General features: G+C 45.0%; 1 protein-coding gene across 1 annotated transcript; it reads right to left on the bottom strand.

The window, feature by feature from the left end:
- Window positions 1–412: 412 nt before the first annotated feature.
- OPN3 (opsin 3) lies at window positions 413–20,804 on the bottom strand. Its single transcript, XM_081856384.1, has 4 exons — window positions 20,257–20,804; window positions 8,663–8,982; window positions 3,546–3,797; window positions 413–1,083 (listed from the first exon to the last, which is right to left on the bottom strand). The coding sequence occupies exons 1-4, from the start codon at window positions 20,627–20,629 to the stop codon at window positions 820–822; spliced, it is 1,209 nt and encodes a 402-aa protein (XP_081712510.1). The 5' UTR covers window positions 20,630–20,804; the 3' UTR covers window positions 413–819.
- Between the last annotated feature and the right edge of the window lie 351 nt (window positions 20,805–21,155).

Raw genomic sequence — 21,155 nt, forward strand, 5'->3', positions numbered from 1 at the left:
ACCTTTTGGAATTCGCAGTTGCCTGAAGCGCTACCACTCTCTGCTTAAATATATTCAGCGCAAGCACTTCTTATGGGCGGCTGTAAGGGAGATGTCAGTTGCTAACTATCTCAGCTCTCGCAAAGATAATCAGTTCAGTTTTAAAGGGGAGGCAGGGAATGCCACACCACTAAGATACAATTTCCTTTAGGAGCCAATTTATTTTGCTTTTGAGGTGCCACCTGTTCAGACATGAGGCAGAAGAATGACCTACTGGAAAAAAATCCCCAAAACGCCACTGCCTATATGTACCCCTACATTGAATTCAAGACAAGTGCTTGAGGCTGTCAAGCAGGCTCAAACTGGCTTGCGACATCACAGCGTGTTAAAATACAGACATTGCTTAAAAAGAAATAAATCAGCGAGGCCTTGCTGAAGGAACTATGGCCTACTTTAGAAGCTCCTTTATTTCCCTGGTTCGTGTACAGTGCAGCAAGGGATAGGTAGGTGATCAAGACATGATATGGAAAAATAAATATTCTAAGTAAAATAAAATAAAAACCCACCCATCTGCCATGTGTCATTGTTTCAGTACTGCCACAACAATTAACATGTTACAGAGAGCTTGAGGCTGGCGGCAGAGCAATCTTACACTTTTCTTCTCAGAAGTAGTCCCCAATGATTTCAATGGGACTTATTCTCAGGTACACAAGCGAAGGATTGCAGGCTGCATTACTTCCACATCTTGCTTCTGAAAGACGGTGCTTGCTCTTCCTAATTGTGCCACAAAGATAGTCTAACAGTTTGGTCAGCAGAAGTCTGCTCAAATCCCAGGAGCCCCTATAGTGGCTTCACTTGGATTACATTTATTTTTGTGCCCGTGTATTTCGTGCTGTGGTCTATCTGCTGCGTGTCGTCGCTGGTGATAATAAAAATGATTGAGGAAGAGCTGAAAGTCACTTTCTTCTTTGGCCTGTCGCCTGCCTTCTGGGACACAACAATGGGCCTTATCGGTTTCTCGTTCCCTACTGCTGGCTTTTCTTTTAAGCGCCTCTGGAACCTCAGGAGGCGGACACAGAAGAGCTGCATGAGGCATCGCCGAAACTGCAAGGGAAGCAAATCACAGTGAAAACCCGGCATTCAGAAAGCGACACTTTCGCACTACATATACCAGAATGACATAGGTGCCACATAAAATCAGTTGTCAAAGCCTGCTGAGTGTTACACTCATGTGATACACTAGAGTACAGTGGCTTGATAACTATCCTTCAATAGGTTCCCAAACATACATGGAAAAACTGTACTTTCAGTTTTTATTCTGGCAGCAGACCAGGTATCTGCACGTGTGACAATCTTGATTTGCACCAACACAATAGAACAGGAATGGGGTGGAACCAGTGTTCCCCCAGGTGATGGATCTCAAATCCCATCTGACCATGGCCAGTGGTAAGAGACAATGGGAGTTGGAGTCCAAAAACATCTGGAGGTCCAGAGGTTTCTTACTTCTGCATTATAGGATAATTCCATGTTTGGCCACTGCATCAGCGAACCGTATGGGGAAGGGTGAGCAAGAAAACTCCCCAAAAGGAAGTTCTTTTCAATGGGTGCAAAAGCATTAATGCAAACTGGCCTCTCTTTGACTTAGGATGGATTAGATCATATCTAGCATATATAATACCATCCGGCGGCAGGCGGAATCTACAGCACTTCATCAGTCATAATGAATTTCAGCTGCTTCTATTAACCTATTTAGACTTCAGTAGCAGCTAATGCAAGATCCAGGCAGAACAGAACAGATAACAGCCACAATGATTGCCTCATTTTATCAAAGGAAAACTCCGCTCTTTAATCCCTATGGATGAATTAGCATGCTCATATTTCAGAAGCTTTTATAAAGCCCACCTAAAGTCACTACTATATATCTAATTCTGAATTGCCATGGTATACTCATGTACTCCATGGGATGAGCTTAGGAGGCAAAGTGATAGGGCGCCTCTGGTCCTTAATGGATTGTCAGTCCCTAACAGTCATATTGAGAGACTTTTGTTCCACCCAGTGGTGTAGGGCAAAAGATTTTCTGGTGGTCTACTTTTCCACAGAAAGTTTTCAACTTCGTACACTCTTTCGCAGCAATGAATGAATGCCCATTGCAAATACAATATTAGGCAAGTGTCATGGAGCAAGCCTGGCAATTTCAAAGTTTTTTAAACTTTGTTTACTAAACTGAAGTATAATAAACATGATAAATTAGATTACTCCCCAGGGCAGCCAAAATTTTTGCAATGAAAATTCCTCAACACAAGTTATCCTAATCTGCACATAGCATAATATTCCAGAAAACTTCTGTCACTGGTTCTGCCACAGTCAGTTGTCTACGGGGTGCCTCCATCCCATTTAGCTGTTTCACATGTTCCACCCTGTCCCTTATGCTACTTAATATCTACATGAACTTGCTAGAAGTCATCCAGAGGTTTGGGCTGAAGGTTCATCAGCATGCAGATGGGATTCAGCTTTACCTCTTTCCCACTGACAGCCTGTGGACTTCTAAACGGGTAGTAGGAGGCTATTTTGGATTAGACAAGAGGAACAACCTGAAGGTTAATCCAGACAAAGCAGAAGTAGTGGTGGGAGAACCAGCAAGCCCGTGCAAAGGTGCTCATCTTGTCCTTCACAGAACTAGATAAAGTTTGGGGATGCTGCTGTTTTCACAACAGGACTGAATGGAAGTTTGGGTGCTGCAGGTAGCCAGGAGTGCCTTTTACTAGCTTGAACCACACGCAACCCTTCCTAAAGAAGTCAGATCTTGCCTTGGTTGTCCATGCCCCTAGTCACCTCCAGACTTTGCTACTGTAACACACTTCACATAAGAGTGGGCTTTGCAAGGCGGTTTGGCCCTCCTGCAGTTTCTAGCAACTGGTATCCAAGGAGGAATATGGCCTCCAACAGTTGGGGCGGAACATAGCCTTAGCCTCCATTAAGTTTTCTAATCCTCTTTTAAAGTTATCCATGGACATCACTACCTGCTGTTGGAATGAATCCTGGAGTTTAACTATGTGCTATGCGAAGAAGCACTTTTGTCTACCATTCTGACCCTTCCAATGATTCAGCTTCATTTCATGTTCCTGAGTCGAAATTGGTGGAAACCCAAATAACTAGGGTGGCTCCCTTGTATGCTCACGGTAGATTTACAATTCCAGGTGTTCCCTAGCACATCCTCTTCATCATCATGAATCAGTGCCCTGGATGCAAGGATGGCAACTAGGACATCCACCAGACATGCTTTGAGCCTATGTATGGTGCAAGTGGTAAAAAGAACCGCACCCTTGTTAAGTTACCAGGAAGCTTTATGCTAGTCAAGTTTCACTGTTCCTTTTCTCCCCCAGAGAAATTCTGTCCGTCTTGCCTTCTGTGCCTTTCTTGCCTATTTTCCTATAGATGCAAGATAATACTATGTGTAATTTCTGCCATGTTGTGCTTATGTCGGGAGGAAGACCACCTCTATTGCGTAATGCATTAGATGCGATCCTTTCGGCCTCAGTAAGTAACTCTGCTTTTCAGCTGCTTACCTTTCTGCTCATGAAGATATAGATAACTGGATTGTAGGCAGTGCTTGACTTGGCAAATAAAGATGGGATAATAGCCACTGTTGGAGTTATAAGGTGGCCATACCCATAGGCTACTAAAAGGGAGACCACTGCATAAGGCATCCAACAGATAAGAAAGGTGGTCATCATTAAAAAACACATTTTAGCTACTTTCTTTTCATATCTCAGGATCTTGATCACTTGGACAGTGTGCAAATCTTCAACACAACGAAGCTGCAAAGAAAAATAACGAAAAACAATCAAACAGCACATATTTTAAAGAGCATTCAGTTCCAAATCCTTCAGAGAGAAGAATGCTGTTGTAAGTGGTCTTATTATCTGACAGCTAACCACGTTTCAAAAATTATTAAGTCATCATCCTTCTCACCAGCTTCATTTAAATAAGATTTCTGATGATGCCCTGACTTCTGGAGAAATAGCTGTGTTAATCTATTGCAGAAAAATCAGAGTCTTGTGACTAACAGATCTATGGAATAATTTTGAAGACTACTGATTAAGTTACCGTCCATGAAAACGTATGCCATAATAATTGTTATGTCTATAAGGTGCCACAGAGCCTTTATTTTGTTATCCATTATTGTTCAGTTACACCAACAAAAACATTAACAGCAGAAACTCACTATGTACTGAGCTACAGCAATTTTATGTCAATCCCTATAGTCCCCCTGTAATTACTAACACTAGCAATTTTTATAGATTTATTGATTTTATTTACAATCACACATATACATGTGATTGTATACATGTAAAATTACCTAGAGTGACTTTCTGCATTATTCAAACAAGTATGTAATAATATTGTATTGTTAATTCTTGAACAATCTATTTCAGTGGTTTAACAGTTCAATACTAAGCATGCTTACTTGGAAATAAGTTCGATCAGTTTTGATTTTATGTATTCCTTTGTAAATATCTTTAGTATTTACAGGCTTACTTGGATAGCATTTTTTAAATTGAACTGAATGGTAGCAATTCTTAAGCCTTTCTTGGAACCACATTATTCTTAACAGTACAATACTGGACTCATCTTATAGGAAACACATACCAGAAGTACCTATTAAATTGTTTTAAGGTCATTATGTGCAGCCACCCAAATCCTCAACATTATTCACAGCCCAATAACTTGTTCCATTTCCCTTTAGGAGAGTAACACTGCACACTGTTCCTAGGAAAAATGTGAAAACTAGATTATGCGTGTGCACTAGGCAAATAATAATAATAATAATAACAACAACTCATTATTTATACCCCGCCCATCTGGCTGGGCTTCCCCAGCCACTCTAGGCGGCTTCCAAAAAAATATTAAAATACTGTAATACAGTGTTCCCCAACCCCCGGGCCGCGGACCGGTGCCGGTCCGTGGATCAATCGGCACCAGGCCGCCTGAGGAACTTCAAATCATTTCACTGTGGCGGACGGCCAAGGCGCAGAGCATTGCGCCCTCTCAAGCCCGCCCATTGTTACACTGATGCTCCTCCTGGCCAATCAGGGAGCGGGTCCTCCTGCTTCCTGATTGGCCAAAAGGCAAACCTCACGCCATTGGCCGAGGAGGAGGCGCCACGGGAGGACTGAGGACTCGAGGTTGGAGACACAGGGACTGAAGAGAAGCTGCCGTGAGGTAAGTGCACGGGGGGGGGGGGGACTCAGCACTATCAAACGGAAAGAGGAGCAGCAATGGTTTTATTAGAATGCCCTCTTATTCACCCAGGCCTATTGCACTTATTTAGGTCAACAACTCCTGGGTCGAATGTGTTTGTGCGGGTTCAGGCATAAGTGCACGGAGGGGGGGCAGGGGTTCTCTGCTATTGAGGAGACTCAGGACTATGGCGCGATGATCTCTGTATTGAAAGGGGGAATGCTGGGGCATCTCTGTATTGAAAGGGGAACGCTGGCATCTCTGTTTTGAAAGGGGGCACAGTCATCTTTTGTGATTTATATATATATTTCACAGTTATTTTGATACACTGGTCATATATTTAAAACACTGATCACATTTTTGCGTTGATAGTTTTTTGATTTACATTCGGATTTAGGTGACATCTGGAGCTGAGCGGTTGCCAGCAGCAGTGGAGTGAAGAGAAAGAGAAGGTATCACTCTTCTAGCTCTTCTATCTCGTGTGTACTGACGTGTTATTGTGTCTGCTTTAACCCACAAATTAGCAAAAATGAGTATGAAACAGACATCGTTAGAAAGTTTCCTTGGGAAGAAAAAAAGGCCCAGTGAACAGACATAAGAAGAGCCTTCAACATCAAAGAAACATGCAACTTTTAACAGACAATACCATGAGTCCTATTTGAAATATGGAACAGGTGATTCCCACGCATCAAAACCACTCTGCAAAGTTGGCGGCGAGAAGCTCTCTAATGAGGCAATGAAACCTTCAAAACTGCTTCGCCACTTGACCGCCAAGCACCCTGGCATAAAAGACAAGCCCCTGGAGTATTTTGAAAGAAAAAAACGGGAGCACGAAGCACAGAAGATATTTATGAGGGCCACCACATCAATAAAGGAGAATGCACTGAGAGCATCATATTTGGTGGCAAACCGCATTGCTAAGGCTAAAAAGCCATTTACTATTGGTGAAGAATTGATCTTGCCCTCCACTAAAGACATTCGCCGTGAACTTCTAGGAGAGGCTGCTGTGGAAAAGATAGCACATGTGCCTTTGTCAGCTAGCACTGTGACTAGGCGCATTGAGTAAATAGCCGAAGACATTGAGGCACAATTGTTGGAGAGGATTAATACATCACCGTGGTATGCACTCCAGGTTGACGAATCTACAGATATCGACAACAAGGCACTACTACTTGTTTATGTGCAATATCTATATCAGGAGGATGTGCATGAGGATTTGTTATGTGCACTATCTTTGCCAACCAACACCACAGGAGCAGAACTGTTCAAGTCACTGGATGGTTATATATCAGAAAAACTGAAATGGTCCTTTTGTGTCAGCATATGCACAGACGGAGCTGCTGCCATGACCGGATGACTGTCTGGTTTAACTGCTCAGATTAAGGAGGTTGCACCTGAGAGTGAATCTACACATTGTCTCATTCACAGGGAAATGCTGGCAAGCCGAAAAATGTCACCGGAATTTAACAGCGTGTCGTTAAAGTTATTAACCACATCAAAGCACACACACTTAACTTGCGCCTGTTTGAGCAGCTTTGTGAGGAGATGGACGCAGAGTACAGATGCCTTCTCTTATACACAGAAATAAGATGGTTATCCAGAGGAAAATCGCTAACCAGAGTATTTGAATTACGAGAGCCATTGCGAAGATTTCTCTCAGAAAAGAAGTCACCGCTGGCAGCACATTTCAGTGACAAGGTATGGGTCGCAAAACTGGCTTACATGTGTGACATATTCAGCCTGCTCAATGAACTCAATCTGGGCCTTCAGGGGAAAATGACAACTGTTTTCAAGTTGTCAGACAAAGTAGCTGCATTTAAAGCCAAACTGGAGTTGTGGGGACGGCGCGTGAACAGAGGCATTTTGGACATGTTTCAGACATTAGCAGGCATTGTAGGCGAGACTGAGCTTGAACATTCATTCTGCCAGTTGGTGCACAATCACCTGTCTTTGCTTTTAAAAGAGTTTAAGCGCTACTTCCCAACCACAAAAGACCCACGAACTGGTAAGGAATGGATCCGCGACCCATTTGCCAACAAATCAGGCGAATCTAGCATGTCTATGCAAGAAGAAGAACAACTGCTGGAGATTGCAAATGACGGTGGCCTTAAAACTACGTTCAAGACAACAACTCTGCCGATGTTCTGGATTAAAGTCATGGCGGAATACCCTGAGATTGCCACCACAGCACTTAAATCCCTATTGCCATTTCCGACAACCTATCTGTGTGAAGCGGGGTTTTCTGCAGTGACAGCAACCAAAACAAAACAATGGAATAAACTGGACATAAGCAACACACTTCGGGTGTCATTGTCTCCTATTACCCCCAGATGGAACCGTCTCGTTGCAAAGAAACAAGCTCAGGGTTCTCATTGATTTGGCATTCTAGTGAGTTAAATAAATCAAATCACTTTATATTCATTTTTTGGTGTAGCTGTATTTTATTTTGAAGGCATGTTTAAATACAATTAAATTAAAATTATTAAATCAAAACAAGCGGGCCACGGAAAAATTATCAAACATTTACCGGTCCGCGGCGATAAAAAGGTTGGGGAGCACTGCTGTAATACATCAAACATTAAAAACTTCCCTAAAGCTCCTTCGAGTCAAGGATATCAAATTCAGCTGCTACATTTTGCCCACATGTATAAGAGGCACTATTTCCGAGAGAATGTTGTCAGGAAAAGTAAGGCAAGATGTGAAAATATGTGTACAGTCAGCTTATCAATATATGGTACGTCAGCTGAGACCCTACCTGCCCGCAGACTGTCTTGCCAGAGTGGTGCGTGCTCTAGTTATCTCCCGCTTGGACTACTGCAATGCACTCTACGTGGGGCTACCTTTGAAGGTGACCTGGAAACTACAACTAATTGAGAATGTGGCAGCTAGACTGGTGACTGGGAGTGGCCGCCGAGACCATATAACACTGGTCCTGAAAGACCTACATTGGTTTCCGAGCACAATTCAAAGTGTTGGTGCTGACCTTTAAAGCCCTAAATGGGCTCGGCCCAGTATACCTGAAGGAGCATCTCCACCCGCATCGTTCTGCCTGGACACTGAGGTCCAGCACAAGGACCTTCTGGCAGTTCTCTTACTGTGAGAAGTGAGGTTACAGGGAACCAGGCAGAGGGCCTTCTCGGTAGTGGTGCCCGCCCTGTGGAACACCCTCCCATCAGATGTCAAGGAAATAAACAACTATCTGACTTTTAGAAAACAACTGAAGGCAGCCCTGTTTAGGCAAGTTTTAAATGTTTGATCGAGTTTTTAATATTCTGTTCGGAGCTGCCCAGTGTGACTGGGGAAAGCCAGCCAGATGGGCGGAGTATCAATAATACATTATTATTATTATTATTATTATTATTATCCACATAAATCACATTTTGATCACTCTGCATTTGCCCATTTGAATTCTAGTGAAAAGCTACTGCTTGAATTAACTCACCATTCGTATCGCATAAAGAATATGTCCATAGCAGTAAGCCATGATCCCAACTGGTGTGACAAGACAGCCAAGAAAGAAGAAGAGGACAAAGGAAGAATCGCTGGGCTCTTTTGACCTCCAGTCCACTGAACAACCTAATCCATGAATTTCTAGAGTGTAGTGATTCCAGCCTAGGAGAGGTGCCCCTGTCCAAGCTAAGGAATACAGCCAGATATATGTGATTGCCCTCCAAGACCACGCGAAATCAATCACTCTTGCATGGACTACTCTAAGGTAGCGTTCGTAGGCCAGGACAGTGAGAGTAATAATGGAAACGATTCCTGCAGGGAGACATAAATAAAAAGTTTAGTTTATATTATTAAATTATCCCCAATACAGAGATGCATTTTGTAATAACGAAGTACCGGTACTTTGTAGAAAAACACAATTAAGCTAAAATCATTCCTCCCTCCCCCCCACAAAAAACCACTTTAAAAAATAAATACACACCCCCAATAGGAACAAAACCTAAAGATCACTATTATAAGGCAAACTAATAGTGCACATCCAAATACCTGGGTAAACAAATACATCTTCACTTAGTACAGAATAGATTACCAGGAGAGTTTCCTTAGGGAGAGTGTTGCATAAGAATTTCCTAGCCAATAAATACTGGTATACGTTTTCTGGTTTTGCATGCAGCCTTGTGATTTGTGGCGCTTGTTTCATTGCTCTGTATACCTAGTTCCACATGGTCAAAATAAAACATCCAATTGACTGGATAAGCAAATAATTTATGTTAATAACAACAGTAGTAGTAATTTATTACTTATACTCAACCCATCTGTCTGGGTTGCCCCAGCCACTCTGGGTGGCTTGCAAAATAATAAAAACAGAGCAAAGCATCAAACATTGAAAACTATTGTTGGTGAAAGGTCTATTAGTAGTCAAAGAATACCTATCACTTATAACCTGTTAGCTCAAACAAACAAACAAACAAATAAACAGACCAGTAACCTTATGTTAGAACCATTACCCCTTATAATCAAATTCAGAAAAGGCATTAGATTACGAGCAGTCTCAGACAAGCTCTGTCATGATGACACCCACTACTCCTACACACACACACTTTGAAAAGGCTTATTCAGAAGACGGTAAAAGGGAAGTCAAAAGAGAAGCATGAATTCAGCAGGAGTCCCACGACGCTCTGATGGACTCGCAATAAGATCCAGATGGAACAAAACCACCAGAGTGCCTGTTATTGATGCCTTCTTTGAACACAGCACCTCCAGTCAATAGAAAGATCATTCTAGACAGCAAACATTGTTCAGACCGCAGTTGTCCCCCCACCCACTGCTTCTCTGTCTAGCTTGCTCCACCCCATGTTTTCCTGGCAAGCACAACTGCTAGCAATTCCCACCTGGGGAGTTGAGAGGAGGCAAGTGATGGTGGCATCCCTGCATGCGCAGTGGGAGTGTGTGTGTGTGTGTGTGTGTGTGTGTGCATGCTCATGCACACAAGCCAGCATCAAATGTCATGGCTGAAAAGGTTGTGCATCCTGGGTCTGGGCCGTTTCCTAACTTTACATGAGGCAGCTCAACATAAATAGAGCCAATGCAGCCTGCTTGCTATCAGTAACATGTTAACATGTGAAAAAATAATCCAAAGTTCTGTTTTCAAAGCATGTGCATCATCTGCTACATGAGGAAAGATGCACATCCCCCCCCTTGATCCAGAAGGGAGCTCATGAGTCGATTAAGGCACACTTGATGAAGCAGGCATCCAAATTTAAGTAAAGGCAAATGCAAACAGTCACTTTTTACATGCTGAAGTCAAGATGAGTCATCTTTTCTCAGTTCATTCATATGTGCTGAACTAGCCCTGTGCATGGGTGAGTGGACAGGGCTGGCTTTTAGGGGCAGGTGACTGCCTGTAGCCCCATGCTTGGAAGCATCTGTCATGGTCTATCAACTCAACCATCCACTCGCCAGCTGAAAGAAGCAGCACAAACAGCTCATATGGTACGAATAAACACAGAATTTCAGATACCGGCATGCAGGTTCATCATCTTGTATGACAAAGATAAGTCACACACACAAAATGGAGCACCAAAGTCACGGAATAGGCGACAACTGTAATACAAAATTCAAAAGCTGAACAACTTTGGGGGTGGAGGGGCACCAAAAATGAATCTCAGCTGGGAGCTGTTTTGTGCAGGGCCAGATTGTTAGGGCAAACTGGAAGGGCAAGAAGACATCTTCCCAGAACTCTTACAAAAATCCTGCCATAGATAGCCAGATGCTAGCACCCACCACAAATATCAACTCTGTGGCTGCTAGGGCAAAACACCTCACAGAAGCAAGCGAGGGAGGGAGGGGGAGTCCAAGTCTCAAAACAGTACCCTTGTACTTCCTTTGCCACTCCAAGCCCCCATGCCTTTAGTGCTGGCCCCCTTAGCTACTTACAACTTTTCTTAGAAGACTGGGAGGAGGGCATGGTTAGGATAAAATTGAGAGCAGTCCAGGTTATGGATTGTATTAAAGTTTTTATAACTCCCCAGCCCAAAATCTGGAGACACCTGGCTTCCTACCGAGAGGAAGCAAGAGGCAGCGTCAAACTGGCTCTGCTGCTGTGCCGACACCATGTTGAGTAAGCTCTCAGTAAGCAACAGCGTTGAGAAGCCAAGGGTGCTCCACACACTCTGCCTGCTGATGCCTAAAAAGCATCCAGCTCTGCCTCTGCATGTTGCCATCTCTGTCCTCTCTGGTTTCAGTGCTTTCAAATAATGCATGGCAGAGAGAGATTCAGCAGCTGTTGCTGTATCCAGCATGGAGCAGCCAAGGCGGGATGTGAATAATTATTCACATATAATCATTCCGCTATGCACCAATTCTCCTCCCCTACCCCACCCTCTGGACACTTCTCCCTATTCCACCTACAACTATCACAAAGAACACTCATTCCAAGATTAGGAGTGGGGAAACAGTGGGGTTGCCTGAGAGAACCAGAAGTTAGGGGAAAGGCTAAGAATCCTCATCTCTCAACCACCGCCTTTCTCCCGTGGACAGCTCAGTCGGTTAGCATGTGGTGCTGCTGACAACGCCAAAGTCAAGTTTGATCCCCATAAGGGACAGCTGCATATTCCTGCATTGCAGGGAGTTGAACTAGATGTTCCTCGGAGTCGCTTCCAACTCTATCCTTCTATGAAATGCCTTCCCCTGAAATTATTATTAGTAAATGTGGAGCTCTAGCTTAAGGTTTGAATGACTAGATATGTATCACCACCAAGAAAAAGAAGCTGGCACTTGTTTGGGGAAGCTCAGTGTCCTCTTCTGGGTGGAGCAGTGCTCATTTAGTTTAAAGATTGAAGGCTGCACAAGGCTTGCTGCCAGCACCTCTCTTAATGCTCCAAAGCTTCCCAAGGCTTAGAGATGCCAGAGCTAAATATAGCCCAGTCTTCCAACACAAGCAGTGCTCTACAGGCTTCAATGAAAGCCATGCCCAATTAAATTCCGTACGTCAACAACTGAGCACTACCTTTGGCTTCTGGACTTCCCTGGCTTTTCTGAAATCCCTTTACTCCCCCCCCCCCCCCATATTAATGCTATGGCTTAGGCCTCTGCAGAGTACTCGGGCAAAGGACACACAGAAATCCATTTCTGCATATGGCTGCAATGCTGCCCTACATACAGTGGACAAACAGGCCTAGTTCCACGAATCTAGTTTTCACTTGATTCGTGCAAGCAAAAATCATTAGACTGAACAGTTTCTAACCGCAATACACTTTGTCCTTAAGAGTAACCAGGCAGCTATTTACAGCGCACAGTGACTTGACTGCAGAAATCATTGCTGGAGAACTGTTTCCTTCAGATAGCTCCTACTGCTCAAAGGCACTAGCTGTGCTTTCTGGCATGTTTTCCTCTACTGCCAAAACAGAGAATAGGTCCTGTTGATTCTACCTTGAAGATGTAGCTGTCTTATCATCCAGTGGGCTCACAAGCTCTGCCCTCTCCTCCTCCAGCAGCGTTTAGCATGTTTTAGATTAACTGTGGTTTAGTATGTCATTTGCACTCTAAACTGTGGTTGATCTTAAAACAAGTTGGCTTCATAAACTAGGACCTGAAGTTGGATTTGTTCTAGCAAGCCAGAATTAAGATGAGCAGGTTTCTCCTAGTATGGAGGCTGTCACAATCTGCGGTTAACCTAAAATGAAAACAAAAGCTTTTGAACTCATCCTTGTAGCCATGCTGGAGGAGGACTGGCGTAATGTTTTGCATTACATCCAAATAAGGAGACTGGCCCATGGGCACCCAGCAAGCTTCACGGCTGATTGAGGACCAGAACCTGCATCCACACAGTCCTAGTCCAACCCTCTAATTAATACACCATGCTGGTTCCAAGCACTCTTCAGATGATAATAACAAAGCAGTGTCTCATCCATTAACAACAAAAGCTGGCAAAAGAAGAGAACAAAGTAGGGACCATGCAATGGTTACAAATGTCACTGAAGAGAAGAAAAACATGCATCATACTTGAAATAGTTGTTTTCACTTCAAATATTAAGTGAACAACACAGAAGTAAGGCATGAGGCAACAACCTTTTCTTGGCTCACCATTATATGGAACTAATAGTAAGCACTGATTCTGAGGGAAAGATTTTAACTAACAATCCCACTGTCCAGATTTTTTAAAATCAGTCACAATCCAGATACATGGCAAAGCAATGATATGCCACAGACTACAATGCTCACACTGTAATCTGCATCCTGATATGCTCAAACATGTAAGCTGCCTTAAATCCGCTGGCTGGAAGCTGAATGGGAAAATGCAGTCTAATGTGCAAAAAGAAATGCCAATTCAAGGCTACATCCACATAGCAGTTTATTCCAATTTCCCAAACTGTTAATTTCTGCATTATATTTTAGCTTTCACATGACAAAAAAGTCATTTCCAGAGATACAGTGGAATATAGGGCAAGTTTAGCACGCATTTCCATGCTATTTACAAGCTTTTTTTTCTGGGAGCAAATAAGATGGCAATGAGCACTTAACTTGTGTTATATTTCTGCAAGTGGATCTTGTGTCATGTGAAAGCTCAAATATAATGCAGAACTTAGCGTGGAGGGAAATGAAATAAGCTGCCATGTGAGTGCAGCTCAAGTCACCCCTGGAAGTTGGAAATGAAGCCTTCCAAAAAGAAAAGCCTGTGGTAGAATTGGAGGTACCCTCAGGCTTCCAGTAAGAACAGATGTGACTACTTACTAAAGGAACTTAACAGCTTATTTTAAAACAGAAAAACAACTGAGATGCAGACCTCCTTATCAAGCAACACAAACAGCACCTAGGGATTCTTCTTTCCCCTGCCACCTTGGAAAGGAAGATAGCCCCTTTTGCAGTTATTAATTCCTCATTCTCTCAGTAGCGTTGCATGCACTTTGCCACACCCACCTCCAAATTCCAGAAAGCAGCAGAGCATCTCCTTCGCTTGCAAAAAGTTCCGGTTTAATCCCAGGCATCTCCAGGTACGGCTGAAAAAGGCCCCTGTCTGCAACTCTGGAGAGTCACTGCCCACCAATGCCAACAGTACGATTCTGCATATAACAAGTCCAGCATCATTAGCAGAAGCTGAAGGAATAGTTGGGTCCAAATGGGAAATAGAGCAAGGTGCGCCGTGCAGCCCATGGGCCAAAAGTCGTGTCGGATGCATGCCTGTGCAACCCCCTACCACCTTTTAGCTCCCTCAGCACCTCAGCTTACTGCTCCTGCAGAGTCAGGCCTGAATAGAGTGACACAACAGAAGCTGTATGGCAGTAGGAAAAAATGCATTAAAGCAGGAGACTCAATTTTGGATTTAGCGAACAGCTATGTCCACCTTTCTATTTCCGTTCTACAATGTAAAGATGCTGCTCTACCACTCTTCGACTGCAAAAACCAACTAAGTGAAAAATTCTATGGGAAAGTTAATTTTACGCATCACTGTGCCTGTGTGTACATACTGACCTACTTTCTAAATACAACTTCGTAAAACTGGCCTTTATATCCTTACGAAAGAACTTGGTTATTTAACAGTACCTAATTTACTGGCTTATGCTTCCTGGATCCTTTTCTAAATGGACCCCCTGAGCCAGAAAGGCACAGCTGATCACTGATTTTAGAATTGCAGAAATTGAGTAACAGTTGAGATGAGGAACTTAATGGATGGGAGAAGTGCAGCATGAAAATGAAATGAAATGAAATGAAAAATGAAAATGAAAGGTACCACCTGGAAGATACCACCTTAGCACAAGAGACTGGGTGGGGATGATGGTTAGGATCCTTGCAGTCCTCTTTAACTCAAATTATTAACATTTCCTTAATCAAACAGAAGCTGTTCCCCATGTCAGTTAAGTTCAAAAGAAAAAATAATAGTGAAAAGTGTCCTTGAATTGTTTTCAATGTGAAGACGAAAGCTTTGTCTCCCTCCACTGGCCGTCAAGTTGCATCTTACAATATGGCTGATTACATATAAAATGATTCATTAAAAAATTATTCAATATGGTATCCATACACCCTGCAGTATCCTGAAAGAGGAAACCAGCTCTGTTTCCCCACTTCTATTTGCTGAAGTTAATCTCAAAGACATCAGATGGATGGCAAATATTTGAGAGCAGAATCAACATTATTTAAATATCCAGTCATGTACCAGGAACCAAGGAAAGATGAATAAACTTGGGTCACTGCAACAGTTGTTTATATGAACTGCATTCATTATAAAAGCAGTGCCACAGTGTCCCTGTACATTATCATTACTGTTGTCAGAGGGTTTATTTTCTTATTTTCCAAAGGCAAGTAGCACAAATCTCCACCTGCTCACCTGGAAGCAACTCCTACTGCATTCCATTGGGTTTACCCCCTTTGCAACTGTGTTTACAACTGCAGCCTTAACTTGCACCAGTCTGTATGATATGTTCCTGGACTATAAGGTGTGCACCTCTTTTAAGTGGGCAGCTGAACTTCCGGCAGGTGCCAATGTTGCATTCCAACCAATCAACAATCAGAAGTCAGATGTCTATCTTAAATGAGATTTCTAAGAAGGGACTTAATTCCTTTCCGATGTATGACTGTCAAAAAGCAGTTGAGATACATCCTAAAGGGAGTTGTGGCTTGGAGATGACGGCTTCTTGCCACAATACAGAAAATAGCACATTAGAACAATTTGTGCTTTTCTGTATGGTACAAGAAGAGATTGAGTCCTTTTGAGGATAAAGTGTTAGGTACCATGCAGCATTTTTTAAAAGCTGACAACTCCAATTAAGGCAGTGAAAGCAAAAGCACTCCAAAACAGCATCCATAAATGTATTTGCCTCGACTGAGCACCAGCTGACACATGGACTGGGAATATAGATTATGAATGAGTGAAGGAGCAAGGCTTAGCTGAGCTGCCTTCCCCCTGCAGATAACCTTTTGTGAGAATCAGGGACTTCGCCTTTAAGTTCCTATATTAGCAGGCCCATAGAACCTATTTGCACATGAGCTTGAAGATGGTCTGTGCAAATCACATTTGTTTCAATGGGACCCTGACCACTGAGCATGCTGGCAGGGCTTATGGGAACTAGCATTCACCAATACCTGGAGAGCCACAGGTTCCCCACTCCCTACACACACAAACAACAAATGCATCATGTGGAGCTTCTGAATGCCCAAGAATAACTGACTGTAGAGAAACCAAGTGATGCCCACCTGTGTGCGAACAGCCCTAGGAGGAATCCATTCCCTGGGTACGGAAACCTCCAATATTATGTGCATGCAGCTGTCATGTTGCTGGCATTCTTAAAAAAAAAAGTAAGGCTTTTCATCAGGAATGGGAAGCCCCAATCTTTGGGGGGCCGCACACCAGCAGCCAGGGGTGGAGGAAGCAGGGTGCAGAGGGGGCAGGCTGTCCCAGGTGTCACCAATGAGGGGGGGGGTGACAAAATGCTGGGCGGCACCCACCATGGGGCCTGCAGCGCACCCGAGCCTGGGAAAGACATGGTGACTTGGGCGCACACAGGCTCCCCATTGCCCAAACGGTCCACCCGCTGCCTACCCACCCCGCCAGCTGTAGGGCAGCTGAGTGGGAGGAGGCAGGCATACTCCGGAGGCCCCGCGGAGCGTCTCGCCCTGGCTGGCCCCACCCCTGCAGACGGCTGGGGACGCATGCCGTCCCAGACGCCTGATCGGCGTGCTCCACCGCTACCAGCAGCAACCAAAGTCAGAGGCAACCGTGGGCAAACCATCAAGTGTTAATTTTACCTCTGTGCAGTAAACTAGATTCTACACACACAACCTTCTTTATCTTCCATCCAGGAAAGAAGGAAGCACCATCAGGACACATTTCAGCCAGGCCAAAACACTCAGAGATTGTGCAAAGCAGAGCTGGTATGGGGTATTGCCTGGGACCCACACACCGAGGCCAGGAGGACCACTCTGTGACACCAGCCCTGCTTTCATGGAAATGCTTTGGCTCTTAAATTCCTTCAAAAGGAATTCACCAGGCATAGAAACACACAGGATTTAGTAGGAGGTTGTGACTGCTTTCCAGCGATGTGGTACATGTGTCATCACAAATGGCTTCCTTGTGCACGTACCTTTAGCTTTTCTACAAAAATAGCTACAGACTCCTGGCATGTCAAGTGAATGTAAGAAATCTGGGGATAGCTATCTTACCTGGGGATGTGTGTGTTTTAATGAATTAAAAGGCATACTCCGTTCTACTGAAGACACCTATTTAAATGTAGTTTAATGACTACATGTCTCTGCAAATGGCTTCAGAGAAGGGGAAGCAAATTTCCACTAGCATTGTTTGAATCGTTCTCCAGCAGTTTCACCCATTTTCCACTTTGGGAAGGAAAACATATAAACAAAATTGTGTGATTTTGGTTCATAGAGATACCTGAATCACAACAGCTGCAGCCTGTGATTCATTTCAGGATGAGGGGGGCGGGAATCAACTGAAGATGAGGAAAAATGTACTCAATAGATTGAACGCTGATGTTGTGAATCATCCTGGGTGCTGTAGAAACGCAAGGAAATATGAATGAAAGGAGGTGGGAACGTATCTGATGGGTCTGAGGAAAAGACGAGAAAAATGAAGATGAAATTGCCAAGGAAGTAGCAGATTAGAAAAGAAATGGAGAATGATGCAGGTGGTTTTGCCTTGAAATTATTTACAAGTGGGACCCAAAACAAAATGAGGCAAAATGGTTCCAGCCATCCCTCCCATCTATTCCTGGGGTCAGGGAGCAGCAGTCCATGAGAACAGTCAATAGTTCGAGGGGGGGAGTATCATCCAAAGCATCTGGTGGGATCCAGGTTCCTCACTCCTGCTCCATCCACCTGGTTTTCCATTTTATTCTGTCAATCAGCATTCCATGGCCACTGAGGATGCTCAGTCAGCATTAGGCTATTTTGGGGTTCCCTTCCCCTTAAGAGCTCCCCCCCCTAAAGTTTAAGCATCTAAAGCCTGTGGAAATCTTGATGTTCCCCCAAGCCTGCTGATACCCTGATCTTGAGGATCTACACTCAAAGCTTGAGTCTGTTATTAGTAGGATACATACAGCACCATCAGTGTACACAAGGCCCTTCCAGAGTAGAATAGGTAACAACAAGGCAATCACTTGCTTGCAAGGAACTTTCATCCTAACACAGATAACTGGCCATAGGCGGGGAACAACACAAGGGTAGAGAGGAAGATTTGGTATCAGCTACAGTTAGGAATGACAATCAGGAATTAAGTCAAAAGGCTCATAGAGAAGACGAGCTTTTGCAGGGATTTAAAGGGAAAGCAAAAGTTCAGCTGTCAAGCAGAAGCTGCAGAGGTCACTTACAAACAGTATGCATGATATGGAAGCTGACTGATAGAGAACTATGGACGCCTGTGGGCAAATGAAGACACAAGACTTAAGTGGGGAAGGTGGGGACTAGATTGAGGCAGATGCAAGACGGTGGTATCATAAATGTGGTGAGAGTTATTCCTGGGGGGCCTTTTGCCCTAGATCACGTACAGGTGTGGTGTGTGTTCCTGGCAAAATAAAGATATGGTGAAAGGACGGGTGTTGGTGGGGTAATGCTAAAATGGAGGTGTTTGTAAAATGGAATGATGGTCAGAGAGAGAGGTTAGATCTATGGGGCACAGGGAATGGCAAGCCTTTGTCCCTCCAGAGGATGCTAAGCTACAATTCCTATCATCGAAAGCCATTATCCACTCTTGCTGGGGTTGATGAGAGTGTTAGTTCAACAGAATCTGGAATGTCAAAGGTTCCCCACACCTGGGATTGTGTACACAGGAGGTCTAGAAAGTACACAGGAAGCAGCCACTGAACTGTGTGGAATGAAGGGATGTGGGTTTTCTGGAAGGAAAAAAAATTGAGCTGGATTTTTCTCCAGAAAAAAAAACTATGCAAATTTGCATATGGTAATTTTCAGTTTGCATCAGAATATATTCTGGTGCCCTAAAGAGTGGTCTAATTTAGCACGTTTGTTTTACTTTTATTTAATAAACAAGGCTAAGCACTTCAAAACTGCCAGACTTGCCTAATGTTGTATTTGCAAGCAGCATCCCTTTCTTGTTACTAACGTACCTACAAAAGTGATTATCTTCCACAGCAAAATGAAGTGCGGGATAATTTTCAGTCCCACTAAGTGGACATTTCCACAAAGACATAAGCCTGAAGGCGCTGCAGATCTATGCAATTGGCGCACCACCCTCAGTACCACTTGTACAAATAAGAAGCAAGACCATGCATACAGCACTGCAGACCAAAGTGATCAGGTACCATCGCTCTGCTAGTGTTCTGCAAAGAGATGTCCTGGTGTCTACACAATTCTTGTTTCATGGATCTACAACTACCCCACCCCACCCTTCCTAATGAGATGGGAAGACACCCCAAAGAAGCTAGAGGAGAAAAGAGAAAATCTGCATATCAGAAGGTTGGGTGTGAAATGAAAGTGATACCACCTGCAGGACCAGGAATGAGCATGCATAGCAAATCAGATAGTGGAAAATAAGACGGGGGGGGGGGGGCGACGTGCAGCATTTATGGCAGTTTCTAGCTCAAGCCAAAAGAAACCTATATTGCCAGAATAACGTTCAGGCTACCGATTCCTTAGAAGCTCCATTTCCTAGCACTGCAATGTGAGAGGTGCACTCTGCACGTGTTCAGAGGCATCATCTAATTTTGACAGAACGTGAGGGGGATTGCACTCACTCTCAAACCACATTATGGGTCTGGTGATTATAATCCGAGGAAAGGGAGAGAAGAAAAGAAAAGGAGGCCATTAGGACTTGACCTGAAGGGATTACAGGAGAGAGGCCAGCTGGTTGGAGGAAGCGCAGTCCGTTATTCCGGGAGGCGCAAGTGGGAGAAATGGGCTGCCAGGGGGACGGGACCCTTCTCTTGCCTCCTAAGTATTCATTTATTTGAAAGATAGAAGTGTTGATCTGAATCCTTGGGGAACATCAGAGACTTGGAATCACACACACACACACACACACACACACAGAGAAAGAGCGAGTTCCTCTTTCACCCTTCTCCCCGCCTGGACCCCGTCCCTCTGCACATGGCCAGAGGCGCCCTCGCCCGCCGCGGCTCCCCTTACCGAAGAGGCTGTTGCTGAAGCCGTCCCACACGCAGCCGGCGGCGTCCCACACCCAGCGGTTCCGCAGGCAGGAGAGGAAGGTGAAGCAGACGCCGAAGAGCGACACGAGCAGGTCGCTGAGGCTGATGTTGACCAGGAAGAGGTGGGTGGGCGTGCGGAGCCGCTTGAACTTGGCGTACAGCACCAGCACCAGCAGGTTGTTGCACAAGCCCAGGATGCCGATGGTGGCCAGCAGCAGCGCCAGCAGCTCGTAGGTGCTGGCGCTGAACGGCGGCCCCGCCGCCGGATCCGGCGGCTGCACCGGCGGCTGCTCCGAGTCCTGCTCCCCCGGCGTCGGCTGCAGGCTGCTGCTGCTGCTATTCCCGGAGTACATCGCTCGGCATTGGCGCGCAAAAAACTCCGCTCACATGTCGCCACAACCACCACGGTCGCCGCCGCAGCGCAGCCTCCGCAGCAGCGCCCGACTCTTGCGAGCGCGCCTGAGTCCGTCCGGGAGCCAGCAGAAGAAGCGCTCCCGCCGCGTCCGCTCTTGGCGCCACAAGGGCGGGGAAGGGAGGGGCCATGGGCCTGGGCCCGCCCCCGGCCCGCCCGCCTGAAGAGAAGCTGGCGAGGGGCGTCGGGTGGCGCCTTGCTCGGAAGGGCCGGCGCGCCGCGCCGCGCGGAGTCGCTTCGTGCTTTTTCCCCGTGGAGAACGCGAAGCGCGGGAAGCTGGGAAGTCAGCGGGGAGAACTCCAGGGAGCTCCTCTTCTCACGCGCGGCAGTCCGTCGGAGTTTAAGTCCGATCCTGAGCGAATTTAATTCGAGTTAGGGAAGGGGGGTGTTTAGGGCCGGATTTAGGTTTGATGAAGCTACTGAAGGTAATGGGGCCTTTATATGTCCAGCTGTCTTTTGTCAACAAC

This window comes from Podarcis erhardii (assembly GCF_964252035.2).
Source record: "Podarcis erhardii genome assembly, chromosome: 3".
Lineage (NCBI taxonomy): Eukaryota > Metazoa > Chordata > Lepidosauria > Squamata > Lacertidae > Podarcis > Podarcis erhardii.

Excerpts from the sequence above, each read along its gene's own strand:
- OPN3 (XM_081856384.1), bottom strand. The coding sequence starts at position 20,629 with ATGTACTCCGGGAATAGCAGCAGCAGCAGCCTGCAGCCGACGCCGGGG. Across the intron at positions 8,983-20,256 it reads CTTCAGCAACAGCCTCTTCG|GAATCGTTTCCATTATTACT; the intron begins GTAAGGGGAGCC and ends GTCTCCCTGCAG. Across the intron at positions 3,798-8,662 it reads TTCTTTATGCGATACGAATG|CTTCGTTGTGTTGAAGATTT; the intron begins GTGAGTTAATTC and ends TTTTCTTTGCAG.